Source organism: Coloeus monedula (assembly GCF_965178545.1).
Source record: "Coloeus monedula genome assembly, chromosome: 3".
Lineage (NCBI taxonomy): Eukaryota > Metazoa > Chordata > Aves > Passeriformes > Corvidae > Coloeus > Coloeus monedula.
Genome location: NC_138783.1, coordinates 35,066,237 through 35,078,340, shown reverse-complemented (window position 1 = coordinate 35,078,340; position 12,104 = coordinate 35,066,237). Strand labels below are relative to the sequence as shown.

The following is a 12,104-nucleotide window of genomic DNA, read 5'->3' as shown; positions in this document are numbered from 1 at the left end:
AGCCAGGTAGTAGGAATACATAGTTTCTGATAATTATTTTCCAAAATACAAACTCTAGTGTTTTGATACAATGATAATTAACACAACATGTTTCCTTCTGTCTGAGTAGGCTTATATATGCCCTCCTGAAACACAGTGAATGTTGGTTACTATAGCTACAGTTTAAATTTAGATTAAATGCATTTCTCTGCAAGTGTGGAATATTCACATGGAAACAGCTCAAGTGCATCTTTCAAACTAAATCTATGTTATTAAAAACACATGAACAGTTTCAAACCTGAACTAGCAGATGAAGTCCCTTGGTAGTACTGGTAAGAAATGAAGACTTGAGGCTGTGTAATTGCCTAAATAAGATGGATGCCTTCTGAGGAAATAATTAGCACAAATGAACACAATATTCAACTTATTAATCTGTGTTAACATTTAAACTAATTCCAGCCCTGCCTAACTTCTTAAAGCATCTGCTTTTAACTTAATTTCTTATTCACTGCATAAAGAAATTTGGAAATTAACCCTGAAGAGTGAATCTTATTTGTGAAGTTTGTAATAATTGCGTTAGCAGCCATGGAGGCATGGCTGCTTTCTAGAGGCATAGCAGACAGATGAGGAGCTGCAGAAACATTCTGCATTGCTTTGAGAAGTATTTAAATAATGCCATTAAGTGCCGCTAGTCCTTCAGGCAAACATAACAACTATGTTCATATCTGCTCAGCATGCCTACTGAACGTTCCAAACATTTCATCATGTGGCACTGCATTAAGGGTAGCACACAATGTTGCCTCCCATTACAATTTGCATGACACCTTCCACAATAGAACTGTTCTCAGTTACTTATAATTTAGCTGAACTGTAAAATTACAAGCTGAAATTTTCTGTGTCTCAGGCTGACTATATTACTGTTGCTGCCTGAACTGTCAGTAAAATGGGTCAGCTGTTTGCAAAAGGCTGGGACAAAATGAATGGGTTTGCCCATTTATTTATAACATAAAGTGCTTCAGCTCAGGTGCTCTATTGCCTTCATGTTTTTGGTCTGGAATTTGCATTGTGGCAGTGGGTTGCTCTGGTGTCAGGAATATACCTCTCCTTTGCCTGAAGGAATGAACCTAAATTTCTGAAAAGCTTTAGTTTTACACGCTCTGGAGAGCTTTTGGAATTTAGCTTTGGTTCTCCAAAGATTTCGTCTTTGTTGAAACGGTCAGGCTGCAGGAGTTCAGTGAACTAAGATGTTCTCAGAATTTCTCATCTGAGCTACTGGGACACTTTTGCCATAGACAGAGCTAAAAAGGGAACTAAATTGACAAACACAAAGTTTAGAATCTCTGCTCTTCTAGATTTGTTGATCCAGCTCTTAGAAAAAGCACTTTTTAAAGGAACACTATTCAAACACTTTTACCACTTTTTTGCAGGTGTGTAATTGCTATATTTAAGGAAAACTAAACTTGACTGTCTTTATTTTCCCCAAGAAGAAAGGAGTTTAGGTCCAAAGGGTTATTTGCAGCAGCTGACACTGTGAATGTCGAAATAGCATATGAGTGTAAATTCCTTACATTGGTTTAGTTGACAGCAGCTGACCATCAGTTGAACAACATTTTGATCCAAGAGCTGAAAAAATTGCTCTTAAAGAAAGAAATGTTTCACTTAATACAGTAACCATTTTTCCATCACCACTGCTGGACAAATCAGGATTATGGGGAGTTGTTCAAAAACATGAAGTGAAGGGGAGGACTTTACCTCCCAGATTCACAGAGCCCAGACTTGCAACCCTGACTTGCCTGATGTACACATTGCTGCCATGACACTTTCTAATTATATATTTGCTTGATAGAGCTATGCCTAAGGGATAAGGGAAACATGGCTATGATTTCCAAAACAACTTCATGGCTCAGTCCCATTTTCAGAAGTGCCTGAAGGGTCACTGAAACTCAAAGAGGTTTCAAGAAATGTTCAAAGAAACCTACATCCAGCATTCAAACCTGACTGGAGCTAAAAGTGCTGAGTCCTATGTGGAGACAGTATCACCCTAGCACAACTTACGGGAATTTCACCTCCATCTTCCCACCCACTCTCCAATTATAGCTGCCTGCAGAAACACTGCTGTGCACAGGGAAGTGATCTACGATTATCTGAGATCTGGGACAGTTGGAGTATACTCTGTATATTCACTTTCTCTTGAAAACACTCCTGGTAGTAGATACCTCTTGGCCCTTTTTATTTCAGAAATGGTCAGGATTCACTCTCTTCTTCCCATGTAAAGCTAGAGAACTGGAGCAGTACACTGAAAATATACTTCGGCCTTCAGTGTTCCCTCCCTAGTAAGTTCAAGATTTCAGTTCTTTAGGATACTGTTCTCCTCTTACTCTTGTGGGGAACTTATTAATGGAATGAAACACTCACTGCACTGCAATGTCTGTCTGCTTTTGTGTTTCTGGGCACAAGTAGCTATTGATAATGGGCCTGTGGGATTTTTCAAAATGTGGCTTGGAGTTCTTCATAAGTTCTGCAAACAAGAAAAAATCAAGTATAACTCAATAAGACATGAACTGTGATCACCCACCCACTGCTGGACCACTGGGAGCTCTGTCAGTGCCTTTCTAAGAGCACTAATCAGTCTTCACAGTGGAGAGGCAGAATATCAAGTGAAAAATGCTTTAATCTTCAACAACAGTGTTCATCACTGATGTAGAACATAGATGCAATTTGCAAACTTGTTTCTAGAATGAAATAAAATGGCAACAATAGCCTAATTTGCACAGATTTGGCATTGAGGTGTTTTGCAGGATGAAAGTTGTTTTCAAATCCAGCATGAGAACTGTAGTGAGGGGAGTCAGCAAATACAAGAAAGCAATGTAAAATGGACACTTGAAAGACCTTGGTATGTCTCTTGTCTTGCTTCACCATTTCCAGGTCACATGCACTATTATTTGTTTTGCCTGCCTATCAAGTGAAAGGTAAGTGAAAATATGTACACACTATTTATAGTTCAAATATGTGGTCTCAGTTCATAGCTTTTCATTGCTTCCATCCTCTGTGAGATGTGAGATTGAGTTTACCAGGAGATTCCTATTCTCAAAATTATCTTTGAGCATTCCGGAAGTGGCATTTTTGCACCAAACATGTATTTTTCAGTAGGAGAGAATGTGCTCTGGGTTCAGTCTCCATCTGCACTGCCTTGCTTACAGAAAGCAGCTCAGCACCTGGTCAATATTTATGAAAAGACTAGACCTAATGATATTAGGAAGTGAATTCTCATAAAATTGTAGCACAACCTTATTCTGTTTAAAAGCTAACAGCTGTTTTCCATCAGCACAGAAGTTTCACATCATTGCAAGAGCACAGGAAGAGGTTTATACCTACACATACATACAAATTTAATTCCATATTAAATTTTTTCCAATTATATTAGTGAGTATAGACAGATAAATTATTTTAGACAAAGCTTACATGATTATGCCATGTTAAAAAGTTTTATCATCTAAGGATTAAAATGTTAAGGGTTGTTTAGAAAGGTAGACGATTTATAGGAAACCATTAAAAATAAAAATCACTTGAGTGGATAAACATGCCTTTCTGCCAAGCTGAGCAGAATAACAAATTTAAGTTGGCTTTTCGCCCACAGGGACTTCTGTGCTGGGAAAACCTCTTGTTCCTTGTCCTTAAATGCTTGTGAAACATTGGGTTTTATGTACTTTCCCCCCCACTTTGCTCTGAAAGGAGAGCATGGCTACATGTACTTGTGGGGAGAATGTTGTCTATTTGAAAACACAAGTATCAGGCTGGTATTATTACAGCTGGTAATAACAGAGATCAAGTTGCACAACATTTGGCAGTCAGATGTACTTAAACTACCTGAAAATGGGTATCTTAGAATGATGTCCAGTCTGACAGCAGGTTTGTGACTGCACATCTTAAGGACAACAGCAAGATTAGTGTAATTATTTCAGTGTTTTAAGGCCAAATACTCATTGGCTGCAGTGGGAGCAGTAGTAAAAGTGGTGAGAATTTATGCTCAACCATTCTGGGGCAATCTGTGTGAAATCTCAGGCAGCATTTCAGACCCACGGACTCAAGTCAGGCAGATATACACACACCACAGAAAATACTGAGGCTTGACATTCGTGAGGTGGGAGGTTGCTGTTGTGGAGGGCTTGCAATGTAGGAGCTTGTCCCTGTGTGGAGACTCAGCAAGGAAAAAGTGAAAAGAACTGGAGGCGTAAAATCAATGCTACAGCAAATTAAAGTCTCTTTAGTATTAGAGCATCTGTCTAGGAATTTAATACACTCCAACTTATGCACACTGGTTTCATGCATTTTGTTCATTCCCTTTAACTGATGTGTTTCCATAGGGAGGGAATCTTAGACATGGGCTGCTCAGCTTGCTGCTGCCCTTTTATAGGAAGCTGATTTTTTTTTCTTTTTGGTTTGGATAATAAGAAGGGCAATGAGGCAAATAGTCCTCATGATCAAAAGCACAGATTATGTGGAAACTCTAAATCTATCTATATATATATATCCAAATGTAAAAAAAAATCCAGTGGAAATCTAATTCTGTTGGTCATTCTAGTATAAACAGCATTTTTTGATGATAAGGGAGCACTTCACATACATAAATACAGTGACCAGGTAATACTGCAGGCTGCTGACACATTGGTACAGGGCTGGTGGTTATATCCCCTCACCTTGGAGACTCTGCCTGATACAATTGTGCTGTCATCTTAAACATAGCTTGGATAAATCTTTTGGGCAGATGTGGAACAAGGAGAAATCTGGCCTGAAATGTTGATTAATTGATACTGTATAATAACTATTTGGTGATTGTTAAACCACAGCTGAAGTGGTTTGCAGCCTCTCATGCTGAAGTCCCGTGCTTCCCAACACCAACACCATATAATACCACACCACCTGTGTATCATTATACTTGGTTTCCACCCAACTGGCTACTCAGTCCTGTGGCTGAGAACAACAGCTATAATCAGACAATAAATACACACTGACAAAGGGACAAAATGTTGTTTTCACATGTAGAAATGGTTGTAATTATATTTAAGAATCGCAGGATACTTAGAATTTAATTTGTTTTAATCTCCACAGAGGTCATTGGCTCACTGCTTCATAAGATTTGATTCTTGCACAGATCAGTGGAGAAACTTGGGGCCACCCTCACTTCTTTGTGCTGCCTCCTTCAGTAACACCCCTCCAGCTGCAGTGCTGCTCTCCATAACTCCCTCTTAAAGCCTGACTTGGCAATTTAACCATAAACAAGGCAACAAATCCACATACTGGCAGCAGCACTGAAATCTAATGACAAAAAAGCTTTCAAACTCTATTTAACCACTAAGAGGTAAAGTCTGGTATCCAAAAACCTGGAGAGAATAGGGAGTGGCAGCTCCTCTATACTTCTAAATAATGATTTTTTTTTGCTGGTATAGCACACAAGTCATAGAGGAGAAAAAGAGTAAGGAGTCTTGATTAATCATTCCCAATTTCTCTAATCAGCTCATGCTAAAATGTCACTATATGATGGGCTCTCCTGTAAAAAAATAAAAAACCTAAACACATGGAAAGCAATTACCATTACACAGCACCTTGAAGAAGTAATATAGTGTAGTTGTTAGGACTTTGTGTGTTTATATACACATATATACACACATATATTTTTATACATATATATACATATATATTTGTATACATACATATATATATCTAAAATAAAATTGAAGTGGTTAATAGCTCTGGCTTTCAGATCTATTCCATAATGATTTCACTTATGGGAAATGCAGGAATTGTATCTTAGCTTGTGCTGGACAGAAGTTAAGGGAAGTAGAAGTAACACAGAAGTAAAGCAGACAGCTAAAAGACTGAACCTGGCACGAATAATCCCTGGATCTGTACAGACTCTCACTGACCCAAAGTGCAAAAAAAAAGTTAGAGTACCACAGGATGGCATTCCAGAAGCAGAAAAAGGAATCTAAGCACAAACCCAAACTCTACCAAGCATAACCCCCCAAAACCTCCTAGACCCTAAAAAAAGGGAACAGAAATGAACTGGGGATTGAAAAATATAAGACAAATAAAAAATTCTTCAATTTAAAACATCATGGCCAATTTAGCTTGCAAGACAAACCCAACAAACAGCTACAGATGTTCTTTTCTTCCTTCCTTTCTATCACAATATTTTACTGCTAGATATTACCCATGCTGTATTACATGCAAAGCAATGCCTGTAGAAATAATCCCATATAAACTATAAGAGACACAGCATCCTAGAGCCAGCAACTTAAATGAGGATTTCCATGCCATAGCTGCCTATATTTGGTCAAATGAATTCCAGGACTACTCTGTTTCAGATTAATCCTCTTACAGTCAATAACCCACACCTGCTGAGGAAATTTAACTGTGAATTAGCACAATCTGGCAAGTATGATTAGCTTTATTCTCTGTAACTCGGCCCTGTGTGCACTGATTGCTCATCCTCCCCTTGGGTGGTATAAATGACCGCAGAAGATGCTGGCAAGAGCACATCAGTCTCAGGCTCACAGGAATCATCCAGAATCCACAGAAAGGAAACAATACTCACTTTTCAGTGCATTGGAAAAAATAACCTTGTACAACTGAAACCTTTTATGAAATAACAGCAACCTCCATCCACCCCAGCTCAGGTGTATCATTACATTAATGCAGACAGAAAATCAGATGCCATTGATTTTTCCAGGCCCCTCAGCTTCACTAGTGAAGAATAAGGATGACAAGTGGAGAGCATGGTAACTATATCTGCATCTTTTAAAATTCAAGACTCTTATTTTTAGCTTCTAACCAACCTATTTTCATATTGTGTCTTTTTTTTATTATTATTATTTTTATTCTGTTTTCTCCCTAAAGCCACATCTTATTCCTAGGCTCTATGTCTGACCTTCACTAGAGAACCTCTAGGTTTTGACCTTGAGAACACACACCACTGTGTGGGTAACCCAATAAGCTTTAGGCACACATCACCTTTCCACTTTAAAGAATATACAATTCCACATCTTAATTAGCCACTTTGCTTTGTCCTTTTCTCCTCCATAGTTGTTTTATTATGTATGACAGCTTTTTGCACCTTTTCATAGTAGGCACCACACAGCGAGTGAGCTTTGTGCACACACTTTCCTTAGTATTAATTAAATACATTTCTTGCTCTTCCCATGTATGATCCACTCATGTAATTACAGCAGTATTTACTGCAGCAATGAATAGCAGGCAAGTATTCCTTTTTCAATATCTACAGACTAGGTCTGGTTAATGGGTACATTTTCCATCTTGAAACTTATAACCTAACCTTGTAACCTAACCTTTTATTTCTATCTATTATACAACTCCAAAATTGCTCTTTGCTGAAAAACCAGGTGTGGATGCTATTCAAACATGATAATTAGAGAAATTAAGGTCCTTTCAGGGCTTATGTCAATGAGGTATTTCATGGCCTTTTAGTTTACTTTTACATGATTTACAGCAATGAGTACCATAAGCTCTATTAGTACCTTGGCCAACTCTCTTGAAATAGCAGCAGGTGCTCTAGAGAGCATCAAGCATCCCATTTCCCCACTATAAAAAATGGTCATGAACATTTTTATATTAGTGCTAAAGCTGACATAGCTAGGACTAGGAAGTTCATACTCAGTATGACGGCATTGCTGCAAAAGAGAAATGTAACATGTTTTGACAGATTTAATTTTCCTCCTACCCTTTCAGTTCCTGACCTTTCTATAGCAACTATCAACAGAGCCAGGAACTAATACTGGTTTGTGTGCTAGTTCTGATACTATCAGAGACTTGTGGCTGATTTTACAAAAGCATCCAGACAGAATAAACAATACAAACAATGAGGAAGATTCGGATGTCTGTTCTCTCTCCGAAAGTCACCACGAATCCATTACAGCCAAACAAAGATTCAGATTTAGCTTGGAGAGCAGATAAAAGTTCCTTCATTTACATTATATGAAAAATTTACTGTGATATTGACTATCCATCTGTTTCCATGCAGGCAGAGATTAAATTAACAGATTTCAAAGCCAAAGATGACCATTATATAACTTAGCACCATATTTTACATCACACAGGCTGAGAAGTTTAATGCTATTACCCTCTCAAAAGAGACATACAGTCTTCATTTGAAAATGTCAAGACACTCATTACATCCTTCAGCAGTTTGATGCAATGGCTAATCACCCTGACATTACAACATGTGCTCCACTTCAAATTCAGAGCAAATTCCTAGACTTGGGTTCTGGTAATTCTTTTTTTTTTGCTGAAGCTCTTTGGTGGACAGTGATCTCTCCTTCTTTTCCCGTTTCTTTATGAAGTTACAAGTAATTGAGTCACCTTCTGAGTTTCTTTTCAAGTACAGTTATCAACAGCCTGAGCGCTTTAAATCTCACAGCAAAAATTGTGTCTTCCAACTCTTGAAATACCTCTGGGATTTTCCTTTACTGCCCCCAGTTTTTTAGTAGATTGACGCACCCCGTCTTTGAAATATTTTAAGATAATGGCCAAGGAGGTAAGAAGGAGGAAGCAGCACTCACCTCCTCTTGCTGGGTATAACTCCCATCTCCTCACTGTCCCCCTCCAGAGTGACCCTCCTCGCCTGCCACCATTCATCATCTGAGGCGTTGATGACATGAAGGATGTCTCCATACTTGAAACTGAGTCCTTGGCTTGGGAGGCCACTGTCTTTGCTCTTGTCATAGTCAAACATGGCTCTGTGAAAGGAAATAAAGGTATGAAGACAGGTGATTAGATCAGTCTGGTTACATTTACTTCTGAACAATTAATTATATTTTATGTCACTGGTAACCCTTTCTCTTTTCCTTAGGGAGGGAAAGGTCCTACTCAGTGGAAAACTTTCCGCTGTGAAGTTAGTATTTACAGAAGCCTCTTCTTTTTTTTTTTTTTTTTTAAGAGGAACTGAATGGTTTAATCTGATACCAATTCTTAGCCTACGCCCTCTAGTCCTATGCCTGGCACCTACACCAGTGTAGATGTACCCCACTTTCTGAGGGTGAGACCCTGCACGTGAATCCCAGCAAGTGCAGGTCACTCATTGGAGCTACCTAGCTAAAAATCCAGATCTTGGTTTCTTACAGGAAAAAAACACTTGGGAATATTTTCCCCATGTAAAATATTGTTTAAAGACCATGCCTGTCAAGAACTGATGTTTATTTCCTATAGGGAAAATAATATGATCATAACAAGCACAAAATTAATTTCTGGGCATAGAGCAGTGATAGGGGATACACATCATAAAGTCACCCCAAGACACCCTGGCTGCAGAAATGTTAGATCAGTAAAATCCCAACAGGTGTCTAATAATTCCTACTCTTTTATTGTCAGAAAGAAAGCCATGGCAATCTTTTCACTGGTAAACATTTTGTGAGAAGGATTTGATGTAATTAATTGTTGTGCATTCTAGTGTAATTGCAAAGAACGATTATAGAAGTTTTATGGGTAGATATAAAACACTCAAAGCTACTCCTCATAATGAGGTGAACTTTAAAAGAAGTTATCAGAATTGTGACTATGCAACCAAAATAATTTAAAGCTCTCATAAGCACCAATTGTGCATGGCAAGTCTGGTTCAGGAGGAGGAAAAATGCTATTTGAAATATGTCTTCTTTTAAAGAGGTTTACAGTCTTGAACTAACATCTCCAGAAAAGCCCAGATAATTCCCTTCTCTGAGGATGAAGACTGCTGAATTTTACATAATCCATAAGTTCAGTTATGCTTGTGCCTTTTTTGGTAAATGTTCTTGGAATGCATGTAGCCTTTGAAAAAAATTTAATGGCTTAGCAGTGCAAAAAGTTCTTTTAAAAATCTGACTATATCTTACTAAACATTTACATTCATAAAGGACTCTTACTGGTACCAGGTCATCTGCTGCTTCTCAAATACAGCTTTCTGTGAGGACATTTGATGAAGAAGCTTACAAATCCAGGAGCAGTTAAGTGTCATTAGACACCTCTTCTTGACCAATTGATGACATTGGATCCCAGGAAGATGGCAGTGCATACACAAACAGGCACACAACACATCATCCTGTGGGCACTGCCCTCGGCAGCAGGCAGCAGTCAGAATTTTACCACCCTATGGAACAGTCATCTTAAAAATTCACTGATTAATTGTGCACCTTGCCATGGAAGCCAATCAGCATCTCAAAACCCCCAACCACACAGTTGGCCATGCTGGATACTGGGCAGATGTCATGCAATCCTGATTCCAGGCATAATTAAATCACTCAAAACAAGGGACAATATCTTCTGTAACAGAGAATAAGCAAGACTGTCACATCCCTCATGTAAAACATTCCCTGATGCCAAAGTGGAAATGCTCCATATTTGGCAAGTTCTAAGATGATGGTTGTCTTTCAAAAGTTAAGAAGTAGAAACTGGGACAATATTCTTTGTCCTTGAACAGACGTTTGCACCTCAGAGCCCACATATTGACTTAAAATGAGACTGTCATTGTGCTGGCTGATGTTAACGATGAATGCAGATGGCAATGTTTGCCACTGACTTGCTTTGATTGGAGTAATCATGTGCATTGCTAATTAAAATGAGATTATAGATCTCAGACAAGAGAATTTTTGAGCACACTTTCCATTGAATGAAAGATTTTGTGGCTCTTGCTCTACAGATGTTGATTACTCCATTAGCAAAGGAAAATGACATGAGAGCTGACTTCAGTGATCTTTCCTAAACATTTCAAATTAAGAGCCAGGTCTTGGTAACAGCTGTATTTGGGCTTACAACTTTGATAACATTCCTGGCTCTGTAAAACATGCTTTTGCTGGTTGGCTGTTGGCCCAGCTATAAAGTACATGGAGATCTTCACTCCAGGCACTGTTGACTACTTTGGGCTATAGAGAGACCGGGGCACACTCATCCCCACCACCTCAGGCTGTGAGGGCAATTTGGATCTCTACACATCCACTTGCAAAATCTAGTGTCTTTAACAGACTGACATGTCATTTCTAATTTTCTACCTGATGAACACTACCCAGTTCTGTTTGTGCTCAGTCTTGCAGATGTATATAAAAATAACACCTCTGCATCTGTTGAGTGTCAACTGAAGTGATACAAAATGAATGCAGCTAGACCTCTTGTTTGGTAAAGGAACTGGGCAGAGCAGACAGAAAAAGATGCCTTTTTCTCTTTGCTCTTTCATGTTTTTAGACAATGACATCCAAGTCTTACAGGATAGCACCTGCAAACACTGAAACTTTCATCAGAGCCAAGGTCAGCTCTCAGAAAAGTCTATTTGTTCTATGCAAGCTTCTTCACCAGGATATCATCCTAAGGGGTATGCTAGACACCTTAGATAGGTTCTGCCATGCCATGGGGATTATTGGAGGAAAGGTTAAAAAATAGTAGCACTGTTGCTGAGTATTATGTGTTGAGAAGAGGACATAAGCAACACACTCCACCAAGAAACCCACCCTAGCCCAGAGGGTGCCCCTCTCTCAGAGCTGAGCACCATATTTTCCTTTCAGCTAGAGAAGAACCAGCATGATCAGGACCAGGCAAGTGCTTTTCCAAACATGAGAGGTTTAATAGAAACAGGGTTATTCAAATCACCCAGAGGGTCCAAACCAAGAAGACATGTCACAGTACTTCTTTCTCTCTGTGATGAATTAGAGGTATCTCCCCAGAACACAAGCACAATACTGCAGATAGTGGAGGGGCTGCTCAGCAGAGCCAGTGAGCTTTCTGAACTTGCTAATATGACTATATGCTTTCATCTGGCCCAGTCTGCTTATTCATGGGCAGTTCTTCATGGCACTGAGCTGTAAATCATTTTTAGTGTCTTTTACTACAGTAATAAAGAATGATAATCTCAATAACCTTACAATATTTTAATGACATTTATCTAACAGTCTTCAACACTAACAGCTGCTTTTTTTCTCCACAACTTATAAAAGTGCACCTTAAAGCACTGTTCTTTCAGGTGTTTTATATGCTCAGTTAGCTGCTTGCATCCACTGTTCAGCCTTTTTTTGGATCCTACAGGACAGAACCAAGAGCTCTACAAGGCTTCCTCTGTGTCAGTAAGGCTTTTTTTCCAAGTCAGCTGACTA

The 12,104-nt window shown here is 38.9% G+C and overlaps 1 protein-coding gene across 8 annotated transcripts in view; it reads right to left on the bottom strand.

The window, feature by feature from the left end:
• DLG2 (discs large MAGUK scaffold protein 2) overlaps positions 1-12,104 on the bottom strand; it is a gene marked incomplete at both ends in the record, with an annotated part of 992,680 nt that overhangs the window by 36,836 nt on the left and 943,740 nt on the right. For 7 of the 8 annotated variants that reach the window (XM_082277305.1, XM_082277307.1, XM_082277308.1 and 4 more), the window contains one exon: positions 8,556-8,732. The exons of the other annotated variant lie outside the window; for it this stretch is intronic. In XM_082277305.1, the coding sequence (XP_082133431.1) occupies positions 8,556-8,732 (177 nt within the window). The remainder of the gene's footprint in view (positions 1-8,555; positions 8,733-12,104) is intronic. 8 annotated transcript variants of the gene reach the window in all.